A 22,423-nucleotide genomic window follows, 5' to 3' on the forward strand; every position below is an offset into this window, starting at 1 on the left:
ATAGAGAAACAAACTGATAGAATGATAGTGGTCATATCACTCTATACATTATAGAGAATGGGCCAAACTCTCCATCAAATTGTGTTACAGCACATGGACTGTTAGCAGGTGGTGGTTCCTGAAGTTTGAGTCGGTTGACCTTCAGCTTTTGCCTCACAGTGAGTACGTGAATGCGAGTTATGCTTAACTTCTGGCAAATCTCAGCTATAAACTGCTCTTATATTTGGGAAAGGGAATGCATTTATCACACTCCTTTCAAAGAAACTCCTCTTCACTGATGTGTTTTGATACGGGTTATGCTTTCAGATCTAAAAAGAACTCGGTTAAAAGCGAAAAGGGGGTTTAGCAGAGGTTCAAAGTGCCTCTTTGAATTCTGTATTGTTGGGAAAGTCTGCATGTTTATTCTGTCTCTAAGGGACTACTTGTGTAGTTTATGCTTACCTTGTTATGATTACCTTGTTTAAACTTACAGAACTAATTGAGCTATTTGAGGAAAGAAGGAAACCTTTTTCTCCCCATGCAGCTGATTTTTTTTGTTTTTAAACAGCATTCATGCATTTTTTGCATCTCTATCCTGTTCTGACTCTGCAAAACTCATTAATGCCAACGTTGTTGCAGACAGATGCTCTGCTGAATTAAATATATTCCTTCTATTTTAGCATGTAAAATTCGAGAAAGGAAAAAGGTGTGGGTGAATGAGTTTGCATAACTTATTCTACAGCACTCTGTTGCTGTGTAAGTCTCAGGCAAAGAAATGAGCAAGCTAAGACTTTGCAATCCTGTTTGATCTTATAAAGAAGAATGAAAATAAATGATGCACAGGTTGCCATGAGCCAGAACCTGGCCATAATTCTGGGTCACTCTATGGCCCACGCTCTGCAACCACAAACACAGGAGCTTATCTTGGTGTACAAAGATAATCTCACAAGAAATCATGGAAGTCAGAGACTGCTGGGATGAGTCTAAGCATAAGGGCGTTCAGGATCCAGCATAAGTGCTGATTTACTGCCTAGGCAATCTACTTTGGTTAAGAGTTCGTCATTTATCTGTAATGTCTCATGTATGTGTCCATTGTTCTATGTGACAATGAAGAAATACAAAATATCAGTGAGTGCAAGGCTGCCAGATCACAAATACCAAAGGTTCAGAGCTTGCACTGGGAATGCAGTGCAACAAATTGTTGGAGATACTGCACAGACAGTGTTGGCTCACCAAAGAAACAGCAACACACAGAAATCAGCTTCTGTCCATTTGGGTTTTGTGATGAGAAATGGAAATACTTATTATTCAAATCTTCTACTTTCTTTCTTTATATTCTTACAGAGCTTTTGCAGCATAGTGTTTGTGCCTATAATGAGCACTAGAAGTTATAGCATAATGTATTTAAAAATAGCATTTAAATAATGAATGCGGCTAAATATAAAGAATATTATCAAAATATAAATAATACTAATGTCATATAAACATAGCCTTCTAATGTGCTTGTATTTGACATAGCCTGAAATAATTTTCAAAATACTACTGTGTTATTCTCTATGGGTTGTTCCTTCCCGGTTTCTTTATTATATTTATTTTGTCTTTAGCCAAGGGGAATGCCAGCACTCTTGGTAGTCAACAATTCTCTCTTTTCTGTAGTAGCCAGACCCTCTGGAAGAGATGGGACTCGCATTTTGTGGTAATGACAATACCTCAGCCTACAACATCAGTGCTGGCGTCCTCAGGAACGTCTGCTTTGTGGATGCCCTCAACTTGGTCCCTCATGTCTTCCTGCTCTTTATCACCTTCCCAATTTTGTTCATTGGTGAGTTATTCCATGGAGTTCTGCCATCCCAAAAACACTAGAGCATGTATTTATACTCAATCATGTTTGTATGGGCTTGGTGAAACCATTGGATGCTTTGTATTTATGAATTCTGAAAAAGAGGAGGCAGAATGGCTTCACCCAGAGGACGTGAGGCCAACCCACTGAAATGTGGGAATTTTAGATACAAATCTGACTAATCAGCATGAAGAGATGGATGAGAACCAGAGAGATCAGATCCCAATGCTGTGAAACTTCTCTCTGTAGAAGTTTTCTTCAGATTTGAAACTGGCAACTTGCAACCTTTGCTATTATTAGATATTAGAAGACTTAGGGCAGTGGGTCTGAATTTCCTTGAAGTTACATGAATTATAGAGAATATCCAAAATGTTCACCTTGGATCCAAGGCTAGGAGAAGTGTAGGAAATATTTAAAATAGAATAATTCCTTCTTTTGCCAGCATTTGTAAATGAAAGTAGAGCAATAGAGATAATTTTTTCCCCCACAGGAATGAATAATAAGAAATGATAAATCCCTCCTGAGGAATTTAGGACAGTGGAGGGGCTCCAACTCACACAGTCTTGTAAAAAAAACCCATCTAAGCTAGTACTCTAATGATACTTTTCTTCTATAGTGGTCTTTTTATCCCAGTTAATTTGCAGTGGTGAAATAAACGCAATTTAATACTTCTCCAGAGATGTCAAACAGTGGCTAACTGATCATAGGAGATTAAGAGACTTGAATAACCATCAAAAGTATTAGTGAAAATTAATATTCTCCTGACAACTGCATGAGAAATGGCCATGTCAGTTCTTCCCTGTTACCTTCCTGGTGTTGCATATGTACATTGTATTAATTTCTTCCACAAGGAAGATTTGAATTTAAATTTGAGATTTAGGGACTTTCATTATGTAAAAGACTTCAAAGTGCTTTAATAAAAGGCTACAGGAACCTGTGGGTTAAGACACTCTCTACCTAATTGTGACATGATCCAGTGACTAAAATCTAATTAAATAATTAAGCAAGAGAATAAGAAACAAATTCTAACAAATTAATAACCAAAGACTAGAAAGAAACCCCAGGGTTATGGAAACTCTCTCCAACAGTGCTGGATTTTTACCTCAGTGCTGGCTCTTCCTTTGAGGTGAGATGCAAGTCATCCTTGAAGGACAGGGCTTTGTGCAGAAGTGTTTGGTGGAAGTACAGTGCAAGGTCTGAGGGCAGAGATAATATTTGAGAACATTCTAACATCAAGTGCTGCTTCGATTGTTTTTAGAGGTATTAGCCAATCAATTTTGAAATAGTACTGCAGCCACTGAAAATTCCTTCTATTTCATAATAAAGTTAGGACAAAAAATTAGTTTAAATTGTATGTTAGTTATGTAAGTATGTAATTATTTGGTTTCTATTTTGTATGCTAATTATCAGGACAAATAGTTGTTGAACAGAGCATTAAAAGCCAACTGGAGCCCCTGGTACAGTCTGACTCCAAACCAGAAATTTGGTGATGAGCTGTGTTTGTGCAGATGTATGGGCAGAGAAAAAATGAAAAGCAGCTTGGGAGAGACAAAGATAGGAGCAAGGTCAAAGAAAACCACATTAGATTAGAAAAGTTTCAGAAAATGATGGAAAATGCTTGAGATATGCTTCTCTCAAAGGAGAAGAGAGAATAATTGGTTCCTGCAGTATTTTGCTTATTAAACAAGGATGAAATGGTGAAATCCTGACAGTTTCCAAGAATGAATTAACTTAGGTTCTGGTTTGTGTGTTCCTAAGTCACCTGAGGAGCCTCTAAGCACGATGAGATGCTGCATCCTTGTGTATCAAAAGCACAAAATCAAAATCAAAATTGTTTCTTTGTGTTTGGTTTCTTTACTTCCCCAAAATGTGCTGTTGTTGGGATTCTCTACGGGCTTTGGGAAGCCTGTCAGGGAATTCCAGGAGTTGCCTTACAGTAAGAGGGACTTTTGGGCTTCCTGACTCAGGACAGCCCTGTGTCCGTGTGGGAAGGGACAGAGGCCCAGGCTCGCCACCATGAGGAGTCAGCCTGTGGTCAGGCCTCCGCTTCCCCCAGCCCGGTCACCTCCCTCAGATCCTCTGTGTCCCGCTTCTTGCTGGGCTGCTGGCCTCAGAGAGGATCTTGCCTGGAAAGGACAAGTGACATCTGAGGTGATGACATGGAAATAGGCTTCAGGTTTAATTTGTTGATTAATTTGAGTCCTGGCGTTGTGTTGGCAGCTTTAAAGGGCCAGGAATGCGGAGGCCTAGGAGGCTGGGCTGTGCCTGAGGGACAGAAGCTGTGAAATCACTGTTCAGCATTCCCTCAGACTGTGCTCCCAAACAGGCCTGAAACAGATCATAAATGTTACTTGTTTCAAGTAAATGTATCTTGGAGGCCTCCTTTGAGGATGCAGCTTTTATATCAGTTGGGAATTTTTCCTGCTCCTGTCTGTGACTATGAAAGACGTGAGGATGCCATCATTTCAAATCTGTCAGTCCCTGTTGTCTGAGCGTGACACTTGGGATGTTTGGGGTTTTTTTGTTTTCTTATCCTTTTTCTCAGCCAGGGATGATTTCTCTTTGACTGTAATTTGGGAAAAGTATTGTCTCCTTGTCCAGGGTTTGATTTAAACTATGGGGCAACTGAGACACTCCTGGGTCATCTTTTTAGTAACAACAGCCCTTGTAGTCTTGTGTTGATTGCGTATAAGTGTGCCCAGAAAGTTGATAACCAGATCAGTCACTGACTGGCTGTGAGACAACCTTCCTCTTCTCATCTTATCGTTTCCCAGGCTGGGGAAGCCAGAGCTCCAAAGTGCAGATTCACCACAATACCTGGCTGCACTTCCCCGGGCACAACCTGCGGTGGATCCTGACGTTCACCCTGCTGTTCGTGCACGTGTGTGAAATAGCAGAGGGGATTGTTTCTGACACGTAAGTGGCAGAGTGTGGTGGCTAACCACGCTAATTGCATTTGTTAATGAACAGTGTTAATGCCTGCCGGGCTGGCTAGTAAGCCATGAGGAGGTTTTCCCCCAAAGACTTCATAGAATCCTTTCATGAACTGTCCAGGTTTTAATGGGATGAAGGTGAAGCTGTTGTTCTTAGCATTAATTCTTCTTTCGAGCTATAATGGCAAGCAAATATTGACCAAAGTTAAAGCACTCATGAGGACAAAAAATCTTTTTGTCTCTAGGAAAGTCGTGTTTGTCCTCTTAAATAGATGATCAGAACACCTATGGTTTCACACAATGCTGAAAAAAAGGCACCAGATTCACTAATTTATACCTTACTTATTTTCAGACAAATGAAATCTCGCCACCTGCATCTCTTTCTACCAGCTATAATGGGATTTGTGGCTGCCACAGTATCCATAGTCTATTACCATAATATTGAAACATCCAACTTTCCAAAGTTACTGCTGGGTAAGTCTATGTCTGATATTTATTTACTCTTAAAAATCCCAGTATATTAGTCAAAGTCAGCTTGTGTAGGTTGAAGAAGATGGTGAAGAGAATATTAAAAGAGAGAGGAATAACTCTCTGCTCTTCCAGCTGTAGTATCATAGGAGTTACTGCACCTTTCACAAGGTACACATTGAAAACTGCTTTTAAATTTATCACAAAAGAGAAAGCCTTGCATGCCTGTCGCATTTCTATCATGAGCTTTTAGGTGTTTTTTGACACTGCTCATTATTTTGAGGAAAACCTTGTCTGCATTCAAAAGGTCTGTTTCAAAAGGCCACTTTGAAAAGTGATCTGACCACAAACCATCCTGTGCAGATGCTGCTCTTTTTCAACATATTTTGCAGCTGATTCTGAGATTATCCCATCTGCTCTCTCAGTCAGGAGATGGTCTGACTAGACATTGCAGAATAATGTTCCATACAGGTATATTGTCCAAATTGCCTGTAACTCAACCACCTGAACAAGCCCCTGACAGATACCAGCCAGGATGCAGGATAACACTACTTTCCATAAACTCGTTTTCAAAATGAGCACATTTCCATATTCTCACTTGGGATGCACCTTGCTTTTTCAAAGAGGCAATATGACATTTGTTAAGCTATGTGCCTTTTCCTTCACTTTAAGAGCAAAGTTCCTCTTCAGAGGAAGTCCCATTCAATGGACTTTCTTACCTGTGTGAAGATCTGCCATTGTGGATCTTTTTGAAGGGTTGTAGCCCAGGAAAGAAAACAGTGGCTGGTGACATAGAGGATCACTGGGCCTGCCTTGTACCAAGCCATGGAAGCTAAAATGGTGTAGTTACACTTATTTATTATTTATTTTAAAATTATGCACTTGCACCTGTTTTACAGCTCTTTTCCTTTACTGGATAATGGCCTTTGTCACCAAAACCATCAAGCTTGTCAGATACTGCCAGGACGGGGTGCCTTTTTCTCAGCTGCGTTTCTGCATCACTGGAATAATGGTCATCCTCTATGGGCTGCTGATGGCAGTGGAGATCAATGTCATCCGAGTCAGGGTATGTGGCTTCTTCCTCAGGATCTGGAAAAATATCAGTGGTATCATGGGGATGAAGATGGGTCCTTAGTCCCAGGAACTCTGGTTTGTGTCAAGTTTAGGCCCGAGTTTAGCTTGGCCATAAATGTTTGGTTAATTCTGTGGAAATCAGTGGTGATTTAGGTCTCTTTAAAATGTATGTTCTTGATGTATCCCCTGGGCTTGGTGTGTGTGCCTGTGTGTATCTACCCACACAAAGTGCACACATATTTGTATAGATAGATGTGTATTTGTGCACGTGAGGATGGTATAGGTGTGTGGATGCAATCTTTAAAATATGTGGCGTGTTAGTGCTGATGAACTATTTATGTAGTGAATGTGTCAGCATATGTTCTTACCCATGATAATTTAAAATATAATTATTTTCCAAGAATTCATTTTTGCTGTTGTTCAGCTCAAGATAAGTGGTACTGATATGGTACAGAGCTGTATCCACATGCCATGTTGGTCAATTGTTTGCCAGTTATCTGTCAAAATGGAAATGCTCCCATTTACATGCAAATGTATATTTAAATTCAACATATAATTACCTTTAAATGCAAATTTGTGGTTGTCTTGCACATAATTTTTACTAAGAAATTACTATGAATAAGATAATTCCTGAGCCCACGTTGTCTATTTTCTCCTCTCCAGAGGTATGTGTTCTTCATGAACCCTCAGAAAGTAAAGCCTCCAGAGGATCTGCAGGATCTCGGGGTGAGGTTCCTGCAGCCCTTTGTCAATTTGCTCTCAAAGGCAACTTACTGGTGGATGAACACTCTCATTATATCTGCTCACAAGAAACCTGTGGACCTGAAGGCCATTGGGAAGCTCCCAATTGCAATGAGAGCACTGACAAATTATGTCTGTCTCAAAGAAGCCTATGAGGAGCAAAAGGTAACCACAGATGTCCATGTCACTGTTCGGCCTTAGAAAGCCAAAGCGTCACTTTGAATTTCTTCAGCTTTCATGAAATCCTCGTTTTAGGAACTTTTAACTTAGGACTGTTTGTTCCAAGGTGAAACATTGGCCTAGGAAGTTCCAATCCAATAGTTACTGTTTGGTTTTAAGTAAATTTATAGCAGGAGAGAGTTGCCAAACTGAGTGCAACTGGAAACTAAAACCACAACAGACTGATCACTTGCTAGATTTTAATACTGAAAGATTTGTTTAAATCTTAGCTACTTATGAAACTGGAAGACATTCTGTCCATAATTTCAGCTGGAAACACTCATCTTCACCTTTTTTTTGCTCCAGACAGAGAAATAGCCAAAACCACACATCAAGAATAGCCAAAAGACTGGTGTCTTAGTGACTTAGTCACCAAACTCAAACACAGCACCCTACAGGTTGCTATGAAGAAAATTAACTCCATCCTGGCCAGACTCAGTACAGAAAGCATGGCTGGGAAAACTCACTGGGTAGGGCAGGATTTTCCAGGGAAACTTCCGGATGCATTTAGGCAGCTCTCTGCTCCTACCACCTAATGGAGCTGCAGGCTCCTTTCTGTGCCTTCTGAGATGAAAGAATAATCAGTACAATTGGTTATATTTTAACAGATATAGGTTGCTTCTCTTTCCTTCTGCAGTCGAGGATTACAGAGACCAGAGATTAGGATCCTTCTGCTTTAGGCAGAAAGCTACTGAGTCTTTGGAACTGAGCTTTTCACAGCAGCTTGGGAGAGATGCATCCCTTAGGCCATCTCCTTAAGGTGCCTAAGCCCTACTTAAAGAGGGATATGCACCTACATGACCCAAGGACCCGAGTCTGTGCCATTCTTGATGACAGGCACAACAGCTGGGTGCCAGCATTTGTCTGTAGCTCATTCACATCTGCAGGTGCTGTCTGTGCCTGCCCAAAAATGCAGTTCAGTTGCCAAAAGGCAAGTTAAACGTGCTATTGCTTGTGTGCATGAGCACAAACTTTCAGTGTATAGCTTCCCTCAGTGTGTGTCATGCACATATAAACACTTGCATAAATGTTATTTATGCAGTTACACTCACCTACATTTCTGATGCTGCCTTACATCAGATATTTTGTGTTCTGTAGTTGTCCAAAGTCTTGAGATTACCACACATTTGTGCTACTCTTCAAAATCAGGCTGTAACCCTGAAGTAAACTGGTATTTGTAGATAACATTAAAGTAAACCAAATGGCTAAAGCAGATCCAAGGAGCCAGGCAGTGGAACTCACTGCAGTTCATTCCTGTCCAGAAATGTGTTGGCTTGTGCCTGGTTGGGCCAGAAAACAGCCACATAATTAGGAAAATTCTTCAGATTGGAGTGTGGTCTGCAGTCTGGAGGAGGTGATATGCCACTGTCTCTGCTGCCAAGTGTGTATTTTACGCTAATCTCCTGTAACTGGGGAGGGGAGCCCCACAGCCTCCTCTGGATTAAGTCGGGTTACCCCTGCCTGTGCCTGGAAGTAGCTGATCTCAGCTGTGCTCCATGGCCCTGCAGAGAGAAAACTCCTGTTCCTTCCCAAACCCTTCCTATCACACCTTGATGAAAGGTGCTGAACATGACCATGAATACTCTATAGTGTAAAATGCTTTTGAGACAGCTCACATTGTCTTGCTATTTCTTCTGCATGCTATGAAAATGGAAATAATTGTATCAATTCTCACATAATTCCATTTACTGCCCCCCCCGCCCAAAAAAACCTGAGATCCTGTGTCTGCTGTTGCTTGGCTTTTGTTTCAGTTTCTGTAGAAGCAGCCTAGATGTTTCACACCACATACCAGTGCATCATATATCACATATCCAAAAATAGATTTAGCACATCGATATTACATTTGGCTTAGCCCACCAACCTAAATCCTGTATAGTTTGTGCCAATGGTCAATAGAAAGTTTTTCTTTTGGGCATGTAATAGAAAAATCAATTTTTAAAGTCAAGGGCCATCAGTTTCCTATGCCTGCTATTCATGTGCCATTATGGATCTTACCTGCTAGGGCAAAAACCCAGGAAATTGTGTTAATTATAAATCACAGGAACAGGGCATTGCTCTTCATCACCAGGCTCATGCTGCCAGCTCCAGAACTATGAGAAGAGTCAGATTTCCACATTTACAGAGGCAAACCTTACAGGTGACTTGATTTATCAGCACGCACTGTCTCACTGCCCTTTATTCCAACTGTGGATTGGCCAAGGTAGAGAAAATTACAGGAATTTGAGAGGAAGTTGACAAAGACAAGGAAAACCTAATCAAGTGCCACAGCTGAGAACAGTAGCCCAGACTGGTTAATCAACACAGCAACATTCTATGCAAGCCCATAACAATCAAGGACCATTCTGGAAAACAAATTATGATTAGAAAAAAATCTTTCTCCCCTCTTCCCATTACATGCTTCAGCTAATATGAAATCCTGATTTAAAAAAGAAGAAAAAACATTGTTTAGCAATAAATTAGATAAATTAATTAGTATTTTTTCCAACAAAAAGGGAACAGATTTCACGTAGTGATGACCAAGGTGTGAATTGTAGTAATAATGAAAATGGCTGTTGTTAGAGGAATAAGAATTTACCTTTGCCGTTTACCAAATTTACCATTAATTGAATAATTCTGCCCAGAATAATATAACAATTTTTTTCCAAAAGATGGCAGCTGTTTACCCAATAAATTAGCTTAGCTCCTCTCAAGCTGTTCAAGTTATTAAATTATTAACCCTTTTAGGGCACTCAAGCTCAAAACCCATTAGACCACAAATTCAGAGCCTTTTTTCTGGGCAACTCACACAAGGCCTTGGTGCTCTTTACCTCCTCAGAGGAAGCAATTTCATTCTCACCCCTTTCTGGAATGGTAGCTCTGATTTGACCTCATGGTGCTTATTTCTCCTTCCTAAGCTCCTTGGCACTGGCCTGGCTCAGTCTCTGGCAGCCACCTGGTCCACCTGCACATTTTGGCACCACACACATGATCTATCTCACTGTGGAAACAGCATAAAAAGGAAAAACTGAGAAAAAAGGAAAAAAAGACGAGGCAGCCAGGGAGGTTACAGAAACACTTGCTTTTCTTCGGTGAATTTGCTGGGGCAGGGGGTGGTTGTTGCTTGGCTGTGCTTAAAATGTTTCTGTGAAGGCTCAAGAGGGCTTGGCTTGGCTTGCAGCTTGCAGGCATCTGTGCTGCTTGAGAAATGACAGATGCTTGTTTAAAGTGTCAAAAGCTGCCGCCTGAACTGCAAGGAAGCACTCTGCAGAGCACAGCTCTGGTCAGTAAAACTCTTTCTTCGTTAAATTGAAAGGACCTCAGAGATATCAGAACTCTTCTGATTACACTAAGACATATCTGCTGGTTGGTGTTTTAGCCAAGAACTGTGATACTGTGTAAATTCACAGATCTGAAGGCTAGAAAGGACCCTTGATTGAATTAATCTTACCTCCCATCCTGGTCTTCTGCTTTAATTTTTTGAGCACAGTTATCATTGATTGGTTGAAGTGTGTCATCTTGGAAGGCATCCAAGAGATGGAAAAAATTCCAGGTAAATTAAATTAAACTATGTTCTTGTAATTGTCATGTATTTTTCCTGCAATCAGAAGCCTTTACTGGATCAAGTGGTTTCACAGCTACTGTGAAACCAGGATTACCCACGTGAGCAAAGGGCTGAAAGGTCAGAGCTCTCCCTGAGCACACATGTACAAGGGACAATGGCTGCCTGCCAGGATGATAATCTGTGCTTGCATTCCTGTGTTCACAGGTTCAGGAAAGTGGTAGGATATAGAGGTGAGAAACCACAGTTAGCAAAGGGGAGGCAGAATTTGAACTTGCTGTGAAGAATGTCTGAAATCTGTTGATAATTATGATGTGTTTGCTGCCTCACCTGGTCCAAAACACCTTTCTGGAACCATTTAGGCATCCAGACAGGAATGTTGCCATATAGAGCCTGGGAGGCTTCTCTTAATGCCTGGGTACCTGTTTCTGTTTTCCAGAAAAAGGTGGAGGACCATCCCAACCGGAGCCCCTCCATTTGGTTGGCCATGTACAGCGCTTTTGGACGGCCAATCCTGCTCAGCAGCACCTTCCGCTACCTGGCCGACCTGCTGGGCTTTGCTGGGCCACTGTGCATTTCTGGCATTGTCCAGGGCTTCCAGAATACAACTAATAATACAAATACCACAGAAAAGGTAACCTGACAACATGGATTGAATGGCTCTGGTAGTAGTTTTAGAGTCATAGCAGGTATTTAAGACAGCTGGCTGCATGCTTTGATAGGTCTGTGGTCTACACTGTATTATTACGATTTCTCTCAAGCAAATTGAATATTTCTGTTGTGAGAGACAGTCAAGTTAAAAACCTGAGCAGTGGGAGCCTTGGGTAGGAATGGAACACAGATTGTGGAGGCTCCCCTCAGCTCCCCAGCTGCCTGTCTTGATGGAGTGACCCCAGCAGTTCTGGGAAGAAGGAACGACTTTTCTGCTCCTCTTCAACTGTGCCTGTTTGTTTCAGGCAGGACACGCACTGGTGGTGCCTCGTGGTGCATTCAGCCTGGGAATTTTGCTTAATTCCTATCCATTTGTCAGTTTATACTTCACTAACAGTTTTGAGCTCTCTGAAATCTGTTTTTTTACTGGGAAGCTAAGAGTAGCCAGTCCCTGTTTGTGGCTGATTGTGTTGGTTGCTGCTGTGAGGAAATGTGTTGGCACATGTGAGAAATTGAAAAGTATCCACTTTACTCAATGGCATTTTTTGATAATAAAGATGCACAAGAGATGCCAGATCACTGCTCATTTCACGTTTCACTGAGACTGAACTTTCTGAGATCACCTCTAAACACTGAGCAAGCCTCTGATACAGAACATTTTCTATTACAAGAAAAAGAATTTATTAGTAACTAATGAAAAGATACAGGTAAAATTATTTTACTGACAGCAGATAAGAAATGACAAAGACATTTTCCTGCATTTGTTTTCTGATAGAGAAACCTCTCCATACAGTTTCTGGAGTGTTTTGTCTCTGAATGAGCAGATAGGTATGTAATGGAATAGCATTTTCCTCTCCAGATAAAGTATTTGACTATCATCACTACCCAAATATCTTTTTCTTGGCTGTTCACTCCTGACATTAATTTTCTTGACTGATGGTCTCAATTTGGCTTGAGGCTTTCACTGCACTGAAGGAGAGTTTAATTGTACAGCTTATCAAACAAAGCTTTTTATCATCCTTGAACCTGCACAAGCTGGATTTGAGCCACAGAGTTACAGGGCAAAGTGCATGTTTTGCCTTCAAAAATGTTGGGGTTTTTTGCATGGTGAACAAACAAGGTATTTAAGCTTGAAAATGATTTCTGGATCTCAGATTTAGGAATCCTTTGCTTCCTTTATCTTTTTGTACTCTTCAGTGGAGGGGTTTCAGTTGTGGCTTTTTAAAAAGTTTTAATCAGCATTGGCTAAAGGGAAGGTTGGAATCATTGGAGATCTTGAAACCACTTGGCTTGGTGACAGTCACTATTTCTCTTGGATACATTTCAGAATACATTTGCCTTTAATTTATGGATTTTGATAAACTTTCTCTTGGCTGTTCTTGCTATTAAACATTTCTCCTTTAAATTCTCTCTAGTTCCAATTAATGTGAATACATTTAATTTTATGCTTCTTCTGCCTTAATTCCTGAGAACTCTATATACATTGAAAAAAGGTATCTACAAATGTTATTTTCTTATTTATATCCCCACTATGAAAACAAGGGGAAGTTAGATGCAGCAGAACATTAAGAGAAAAGTTTTCAATATATTTGTCTGACCAACCATGCACTTAAGCAACCCTTTTTTCAATGAATCTTGGGCAGATGGCTTTCTTTCCTATATTGCCCAAACCTTTATTCTCAGAATCAGGCTGGATATTTCAGTAGAACAGGCTTTTTCCTTCTTTTTTTTTTTCCTTTTTTTTCCCCTGTAAGAATTCCAGTACATCCTGCTTCCAGCTGGATCGGAAATACCAAAGGAACAGTCTTCCTTGGAGTATTTTGGTACATTTGTTTCCTTTTCTGCCTGAAACAGAGCAGAACAGTGAACACAAAAACTAGAAAATGAAAACAAAGGGCTTTAAACAAGATTTTTTTTCTCTTCCATGTTGAGGCATTTAAATCTCATTTTGTGGGGAATACTGGCATGTATAGCCTTATGTTATTCAGATTTTATGGGTAACATAGACTATATTCCTGGAAGGAATTGTTTCCATAATATGCAAATGCAACATAAATAACTAATCCCATACAATAAAAAATACTTTCTTGCAGCTTCTCTGTGATGCAGGTGGAATGAGCTTTATTTTCTACTGAGTAGCATTTCTATCCTACAAATCACCAGAATTTGATGAGGAAACTAAAGACAAGGCAGACATGGCAATCTTATTGTTCCTTTCCTGCTAAAACTAAATCATTTTAGAACTGCTAAAAGATCTCAATCCTTAGTCTTTGGAACAGGAGCGGAGTTTTTAATTTGTATCCTAATAATTTTTATATAGAGGTCAATGAGAAATCTGATTTCGATAACTTTCCCATAGTACCATCAGTATGTTTCTTTCTAATGCAATGATTGAATTTGCTTGTTTCCAGCTTCTCAGGAATATACAGTCCCTCCTATGGCACTTGCATCATTTTTTCCTTTCTTTTCAGGTGAAGGATCCATCAAACTCATACCTTGCCTTGGAGGATTTCCTCAGGAATGTTTATGTCTTGGCAGTCCTTCTCTTCCTGGCCCTTATCCTGCAAAGGACATTCCTGCAGGCCTCCTACTATGTGACTACAGAGACTGGCATCAACCTCCGGGGTGCTTTACTGGTGAGCAAAGATCTGCCAGGAGATTCACTAATAATAGCTCCATCTTTGTGCTTTCATTTGTCTCATTCTTTATCTGAAGACCAAGCTTGAAGTCATGGTTTCAGGGAAGATATGTGCTGTATTTTTATACAGAAAACTGGACAAAATAGTGCTGGCAAACTGCTGGCAGCAGTTCCTTTTGCTAAAAACTTATCCCATCATTTTAACCTGCGGAAGTTTAACACCCAGAAAAACCCATGCATGTAAAAATACATCTTTGCAGACAATGAGAGATAGATGAGGATCAGCAGTGTCATTTTGACTCTGCATCTGCTTTGTTCGTTTTCTTATGGGTTCGCTTCTGCTGACTGTGGATGGAGTCATCTGCAGAGCGTCCTTGTTTTATGGGAACTCTGTGCATGCATCAGGGGTGGTGACTCTGGATATTTATGCCCTTTAGCACAGAGCCCTGTGGGATGGGACGGGAGTGATTCATCTGCAGGACTGTGTCTGTAACCCCAGCATCCCTTAACCCTCTGTGAGAGCCTTGTTTATGAAGTGGAGCCAGCAGCTCCGGCCCAGCACGTGGTGGGGGTGTAGCAGGGCTCTGCACAGACCAAACTCCACAGGCAGCAGTAGCACTCCAGAAGCTGGAACTGATGTTTTGCCAGTGTAACTAACCATGGGAATATCATCTCAGCATGGAAGCTTCTTTTTTTTTTGTGTGCTCACCCTGATTGATGGAGCTGCTTCAAACATTTTCTGCCTTCTCCTAGGGTAGATGGTACAGATTTGGGGATGAAAGAGCACCTGGTCGTTTCCTTTTGTGACTCCTTTTTGTGACTCCTTTTTGTGACACCCACTAAGCAAAATTGGGACTCTTAGGGCCATATGCAGCTGATTTAATTCACCAGGCATTTCTGATTAATTCTGCAGGACATACTTTATTCATGGAGAAAATGGGTCAAAAAGGACAAATTATTTTTAAAACTTCCTTGGAGCTGCAGTGTTTCATGTTTGGTCATAACTGCAAACTGGGCTCACAATATTTGTCTTTAAAATCCCGTAGATGTTAGCCCTGATTCATTTTAAACCCTGTTAAGCTCCTACAAATTTTATGGAAAGGAATGGCCAGGTAAGGGAGAGAAACCCAAAGGAATACGTACCCACTCTGATCAAACTTCACAGCGTGAATTTAACTGTCTTATCAGAAACAAGGATCTCTTTGACAGACAGTGTCACAGAAAAGCAGGCTCACCAAATGCTTGTTAAAAAAGTTTCTTTGGCCAATTTCCTAAATTTTGATGCTTTGTTGTCATTTTTGTTCTGTTTTAGGTCTGCGTTAAGCAACAAATCTTTTAAGAGGAATTGGAGTTTTTTAAAGTCAGTGTTCTCTCTTGTGCTTTCTCTCACTCTGTCTCCATCTCTCGCTGTCTCAGGTGAGAGACTGGGAGAAGGGCTGTCCTAGGTAAAGGCTGATGATGCAGTTTGAAACATCCCACTGCTACTGTTCTTTTATAATTACATTATTTTAATAACTTCCTTTTCCCCCCCCTTTCTTACAGGCAATGATATATAACAAGATCCTGAGGCTTTCTACATCCAACTTGTCCATGGGAGAGATGACACTGGGACAAATCAATAACTTGGTTGCCATAGAAACCAACCAATTAATGTGGTTCTTGTTCCTGTGCCCCAATCTGTGGGCAATGCCTGTTCAGGTAGAGCATCAAAGTAAGGGCCTGATTTCAGAGATCCTCCAGCCTGGGTGAGGAGAATGCATGTCTGGGACACTACTACAAAATCCAGAGAGGAACCTGCACTTCCCACTAAGATTGACGAGCAAAAAGGTGGCCCAAGGGCTGGAAAGGTGTCTCTCAGAGGGCCAGTGAAGAGAGAGGGGATTTTTAGTAGGATTTCCATGTCTGTGGCTTGTAGGACCTGCAATCCTTTTCCTGTTCATATTTCTTCCACTGCTGACACAAATCCATCGCTTTTATTTTGCCACCTGGCATCAGAACTAAGCATTGATTCTGCAGTGTCCACTTGTAACTGGGTTTTGTGGCAGGACCAACAGCAATTGAATCCTGCTCCATGACTGACGTGAGCACTGACAATGCTCAGAGGAGCTCTCTTCCAAACAAACTTAGTCACTGGACACATCTGGTTCTTAACAGGGCTGGGAAAGAACTGGAGGCAGATCTGTAGGAAGGAAAGGCTGGGATAATTAGCTTGAAAGAAATCTTCAAAAGTGCCAGGATCTACTTAAGGACCTAAGCCATCCTGATTTTTCTGTGAAGCTTGAATTCCTGTAGCATCTTCAGAATTTTAGCTCAGGTTGTGTTTGGCATGATCCTTACATTTCAGTGATCTCAGTGACATTAAAGAAGTTTTAAAGGGGATAGAACCAATTCTTACAGTAGATCTGCTGAATTTCCTAAGAGTGTAATCTATTTCATTAGTCAGCAATATTACTACTACTAATGGGTTGGATAGGGTTTAGAGTGTCATGAAATAGTTTATGGATAAAAGGCAAAAAAGGTTACATGGCAACAGAAATTAAAAATAATATAGAGTGTTTCATTTCACTGTTTCACATCCAGTGAAGTGGGTGGAAGTGTTGCTGTCAGTACTTTGAAAATTATTAAATGAACAGGTGATCTAACTGCTGTGGCTAGGTATGGCCATTTGCAGTACAGGAGCCTGAAAAGCTAAATATTGCTTTAAAAATGTTAAACTCCATTGATTCTTACTTCTGATGTTGTATAATAAGAAAGGAGATTTAAAGACAGACTTGTTTAAGAGATAAAAATATGAGATATGCAACTAATTCTGGATACCCTCTTATCACTGAGGACATCTCTCCACCACAAAGTGGAGCTTTTAATAGAAATATTTATATAGCAGAGCTTGAATTAACTCAGGAACCAGAATCACAGTAGTTGCATCACAGCCATTCCCAGGTAAACTTCTGTGGGAAGTGTTCCCAAACCCTTTGTAGGACTAAGGCAGCATTTTCCTCCAGAGCTGCGTGGTATTGATGCCCAAGCTCAGTTTGTGTCAGTCCCAGCACATCTGCTTTGTGCTTCAGTGCCTATCTGAGATGTCCCTCTGCCTGCAGTTGCACAGGGACACTACAACAGAATGCAAATGTGATCCAAGACAGCCCTAAGACCTCTGAATGCTTCCAGAGTGAGGTAAGGAGCTCTAGTGTAAACAGGACTTGAGGCCAGGAACTCTGTAAAATGCCTCGGGGCAAGCATCATCATTTTAGTGCTCCTTTAGTTTTGTGGAAACCCAGTCTGGATTTAGAACTACCAGGCACTAACACAAACTATTTAGTTAATGTCAGAAAGAAAGGCTTCTGGGTTTATTTCCCACACTTTCCAAATGTGATCTCCTGAAGTACGGGCTCAGCTGATTCCTATGAACCATTTAAGTGTTTATTAGAAGAACAAACATTTTTCTCTTGGTATGGTTCTGGCTTATTGAAATCTACATTTTTTCCCCCTGTGTTGCTCTTCTCTTCACAGATAATAATGGGCGTGATCCTCCTCTACAACCTACTGGGAGTGAGCGCCTTGGTCGGGGCCGCTGTCATCGTGCTCTTAGCTCCCATCCAGTACTTCATAGCCACCAAGCTGGCTGAGGCTCAGAAGAGCACTCTTGTAAGTGAATTATTTCAGTGATATTTGTGATCCAGAAATGAGAACAGGGTTTCTGGGTTCTGTTCTTGCAGTTAGTGAAAACCATTGTGTGTGTTTGGGCAGGCCATCCTTCAATTCCACCGTCCCTCCCTGTCTGTTTCTCTGTGGCTCAGTGTCTCTTCCTTCCTCACATTTGTCAGAAGAGAATCTCAAAAAAGTATGTGGGCCTTGACGTGCCTTCTCAACAAAGAGTATTTTTAATCCAACTAGCACAATTTTGTCTGAATTCCACTCCATGGAAGGGTGTTATTCCCACACGCAGATGTTGTATTTCATGGGATGTTAGCAAACAGTGCAAATGACTGATAAATTATAGCAGGAAAGTATTAAAGAATGTGCACAACCTCCCTCTGTAAAGTCTAGAGACTTTTTAATCTCAGCCCAAGCTTTGGTATTCTCTAAAAATCAGTTGGTACTGATGGATTATTATCTATTAATATCTAAATTCTTCAGTACTGTAAGTTTGTTTTGCTGCCTAATTTAGTTCACCAGTTAGAAATGTTTTCTGCTCCTTTGTCTAATTTTTAACTTTATTGCTGTGACCCTTGAACTTTTTAAATAAGCCTTTGATGTTTAAGTTGCCAAATATTTAGAGATCCTTTGTATCTTAATATTCAATAAGCAAATTAGACATGCATGGATCTAATTGCAACACACTTCAATCCTGTTGAGTTGTGCCAATTTTTATAACCTGTAAAAATTTTACAGAGGGTTTATCTTTGCATAATTTCAGAAATAATCTCAGTCTTTCCTGCTGCCCTATTCTGACTCATATTCCTCTGACTCATAACATCTTTCGGACTATGATTTTACCAAAATCCATGATTTTACCAAAACTTATGATTACTGTTTTTTAATGAGGGGAAATTAGCTAAATACATTGATAAATATCTCAATTATTTGCACAGCTGGATCCCAGAATGTTTCTTGTATCAGCAAATACACACATTTAGGTTTCTGTCTGTTGTTATGGACACCATTGACCTACTAATCCACCTCCCTGAGTTTCATCCTCTCTTTGAAGGGTTGGGATGCTTTGAGTTATTTTTCTTTGCAGAAAAGGGTCACTTAATTTCCCCTCATGGCTGTAAATATTTTAATATCTGCAAAGAAAATGAAATTTTATATTATTTTTCTCAGTACGGTGCCTGTACACAATCACAAACAAACAATTTTTTTAAAATGAATTTTGCAACAGAAGTGAGGAGAAAAGAGGGTTCTCATTAAGACTACAAACAGTCATCAATTTTTCTTCTGATTTTCTTTTGAAATGAAGGACTATTCTACTGAGAGATTAAAGAAAACCAATGAGATACTCAAAGGCATTAAGCTATTAAAGCTATATGCCTGGGAGCACATATTTTGTACAAGTGTGGAAGAAACAAGAATGAAAGAGCTCACCAGCCTCAAAACCTTTGCACTCCATACGTCTCTTTCCAGTAAGTAACTGTGTTTTTAGTGCTCGGAAGAGTATCCTGTTTTTCATGTGAACATTCTTCCCAACTTCAACTAAAGACAGATACAGCTGTGCCTGTGACACTTCTGTCTGTGTGTAATGGCATTAAAATAAAAAGGCATGGTAAATACATAACGCAGACATTCAAAGGGATAAAATGTATATTGCTGATTTTTTTGCAGTAATTTTTCTGTTACCTTCATTGTGACATTACAGTTAGAACTTGCTTTATAGTAAGGAGGCTCCAGATAATATTGGCAGCTCTGATTGCAGCAAAGATAAATAATGTTTTCTGCATATAAATTGTGTTTTTTGCAATGTAGAAGGGTTGAGTAATGTTTCAGTTGTCTTTCTTCCTGCAGAGTAATTTTCCTTTGGGCTTTTTAATTACTTGAATTGGAAATAACTGGATCCTTTTAGTGTCATACGCTTACTGTAAAATTGTTTTTTCTTATTTCCTATAATCTGATGCTTATTTTGTTTCTCTTTCCCAGTTTTTATGAATGCAGCCATACCAATAGCAGCTGTTCTTGCAGTAAGATATGGGTTTTTTTCAGTTTTCCTTACAAGAATGGGAGAGAAAAGTGGGGGGAGGGGGTGTAAAAAGGAAGAACAGGACACCATCGTTATTGTAGGACCTACTCTTCACTAAACCAGCAGATGAGTTAAGGGGACCCTGCTAACTGTAGGACAGCATGACACTGGAAGTTGTCATTCCCAGAAGGTGGATTGGTAAAACCAAAGAGAAAAATAGTTCTTTACTGTAAGAAAGAAAAAACATTACAACTTGAATTTTAGAAAGAAAGAAAGAAAGAAAGAAAGAAAGAAAAAAAAATTCATTACCACTTGAAAGAAGACCCATTTTGAAAAGCTCTTTTTGAAAGGGGTTTTGAGTGTCTTTTCTTGTCTCTTTAGCAACAAAACTCATTCCTGTTTCAAAATGCATTATGAGGCATTTTGAGAAAGGGTACTCTGCAGTTTAAAGAGGAATAAATTTTGCTTATCCTCTAGCCAGGTTTAAGTCTTATCTGTGAAAAAAACCCTAAGATTTGTTAGATTCTTACTGGGTTTTTTTCTGGGCTGTGTGTTTCCTGTAAACCCTAAAGTCAATTACAAAGCTGTAATCAAATGCTAGATTTTACAATGAAAACTTTTTCACTCTTCAATGTTTAAACCTCTTGAAAACACTGGCAAGATTTTAAAATCTAGTTTGCTTTAACACAACACACCTTTCTCTTCAGTTCATCTTGATTCCCAGTGAACTGTGGTAGTTATTAGCCTTAGCTGAGCAAAATATCTTTCTTGCTGTCCTTGTCCATCTTGTTCAAGAGTCCTTGTCCTGACGTGCTCTTTCCCTGATGTGACAGACCTTTGTGACTTATGCATACACCAATGACAGGCCACTACAGCCCGCCCAGGCCTTTGCATCCCTGTCACTGTTCCACATCTTGGTCACACCTCTGTTCCTGCTCTCCACCGTGGTTCGTTTTGCAGTCAAGGCCATCGTGAGGTAAGTGGCCCCTCTCCTTCCTCCAACTCCTGAACACCCACGTTCAGTAACAGAAATGGTTGCTTCTACCTGCTCAAGTGGAACAGTGTTATGAGGTGGGACTCTGATGCTAAAGATGTGAGGGAAATCAGTGACCCTTCCTTTTCACTGCAGGACACAGAGACAAAGAAACACAGCACAGGAAGGACAGGGAGCTGCTGGAGCCAGTCCAGAGCAGGGACACCAAGGGGAGCAGAGGGATGGAGCAGCTCTGCTATGAGGAGAGGCTGAGGCAACTGGGGTTGTTCAGCCTGGAGAAGAGAAGGCTTTGGGGTGACCTCACTGTGGCCTTGCAGTGCCTGAAGGGAGCCCACAGGAAAGATGGAGAGAGACTCTTGACAAGGGCCTGGAGTGACAGGGCAAGGGGGAATGGCTTCACACTGACAGAGGGTGGGTTTAGATTGGATATGAGGAAGAAATTGTTCCCTGTGAGGGTGGGGAGGCTCTGGCAGAGGCTGCCCAGAGAAGCTGTGGCTGCCCCATCCCTGGCAGTGTTCAGGGCCAGGCTGGATGGGGCTCTGAGGAAGCTGGTCTGGTGGAAGGTGTCCCTGCCCATGGCAGGTGGGTCAGAACCAGGTGCTTTTTAAGATTCCTTCCAACCCAGGCCATTCTGTGATTCTGTGATTCTTAATATTCCATTCTTTTTACAATTTCACTAACTTTGGCAGTTCACATTCAGAGCTGCACTGTTCTTCCTTGAGAGACGCTCCTGTTCTCTCAGTGTGGCCACCTGCCATCACTCTTCCCTAGCACTCTCTGGGCTCTTGTCAGCACTGAGGCGGTGAGAGAGGCTGGTGTGAAGCTTTCTAGCAAGACCAGCCTTTCTGAAGCAAGGAAGAGTAACTGGCTTAACCCTACCTCCACAAAAGGTGCATTGGGCTATAAGTGAGAATTTAGTGATGTCCTGCATCCTGTTCCAGGTATTTATTTCTGTAAAACAGCCCAACAGAGCAGCTTCCTTCATGCTGAGCTATAGAGTACTTACTCTCAAATGAGCTGGTTAGTATAAATCAAATTTCCGGCTTTTGGGTGTTGTGTCACTGGCCTGTATGGACACAGTCATGGACACTCTGACTTCAAAAAAGAAAAATAATTAAACAGAGTTTATTTTTATCAAAGCAGCAGCAGGAGCAAGGCCACACGAGACATTTTCCCTAGGCTGAAAATGATTTCTGAGTAGTGGAAAATCTCCAGGCTTCTCTATAAATCATCCAAGCCTCTACATCTCTGTACAATGTTTAGCATAGCCCTAATATCAAAATGGTGTGTACATTTTCCTTAACACTGCTGGCCACCCCTCAGGGCAATATTTAAAGATTTGCCAAAACAAACTGCATCCTTTTTTCAACTCATTTCCTAACATCCTTCTCCCATGAACATCATGTCCCCCGAGTGAAGGATAAAGATTGTATGTTTGGCCACTCCATGGCTCTATCCTCAATCAAATACATACATGAGTATGTGCTTATTATTTCTGTGATTAAGAGCTTATACTTTGGTCAGAATCTTAATTTTCTGTTCAAGAGTAGTTCTAGTGCCAATAAAACTTCTGAGGGTACCTCATTCAAACACAAAGTAAGGGTTGATGTCATCTTAGGTGCATGATCAAAACAAGGTCTTGTATCTTCTACAAAAAAATGAATTCTTGCTTAG

At 40.7% G+C, this 22,423-nt stretch overlaps 1 protein-coding gene and 1 long non-coding RNA gene across 6 annotated transcripts in view; one reads left to right on the plus strand and one right to left on the minus strand.

Annotated features, from left to right (window-relative positions):
• The window catches only part of ABCC9 (ATP binding cassette subfamily C member 9), a 71,285-nt gene that overhangs the window by 9,191 nt on the left and 39,671 nt on the right, over positions 1-22,423 (plus strand). For all 5 annotated transcript variants that reach the window (XM_032106619.1, XM_032106621.1, XM_032106617.1 and 2 more), the window contains 13 exons: positions 55-158; positions 1,636-1,801; positions 4,594-4,735; positions 5,105-5,226; positions 6,120-6,286; positions 6,958-7,200; positions 11,232-11,426; positions 13,915-14,079; positions 15,624-15,779; positions 17,592-17,726; positions 19,042-19,204; positions 19,716-19,756; positions 20,589-20,731. In XM_032106619.1, coding sequence (XP_031962510.1) covers positions 1,657-1,801; positions 4,594-4,735; positions 5,105-5,226; positions 6,120-6,286; positions 6,958-7,200; positions 11,232-11,426; positions 13,915-14,079; positions 15,624-15,779; positions 17,592-17,726; positions 19,042-19,204; positions 19,716-19,756; positions 20,589-20,731 — 1,817 coding nt within the window. In that variant the 5' untranslated portion in view covers positions 55-158; positions 1,636-1,656. The remainder of the gene's footprint in view (positions 1-54; positions 159-1,635; positions 1,802-4,593; positions 4,736-5,104; positions 5,227-6,119; positions 6,287-6,957; positions 7,201-11,231; positions 11,427-13,914; positions 14,080-15,623; positions 15,780-17,591; positions 17,727-19,041; positions 19,205-19,715; positions 19,757-20,588; positions 20,732-22,423) is intronic.
• LOC116442935 lies at positions 6,136-9,555 on the minus strand. Its single transcript, XR_004239697.1, has 2 exons — positions 9,250-9,555; positions 6,136-6,309 (listed from the first exon to the last, which is right to left on the minus strand). It is a non-coding gene; the product is annotated as an uncharacterized LOC116442935 (long non-coding RNA).

The sequence above is a fragment of the Corvus moneduloides genome, chromosome 4, assembly GCF_009650955.1.
Source record: "Corvus moneduloides isolate bCorMon1 chromosome 4, bCorMon1.pri, whole genome shotgun sequence".
NCBI lineage: Eukaryota > Metazoa > Chordata > Aves > Passeriformes > Corvidae > Corvus > Corvus moneduloides.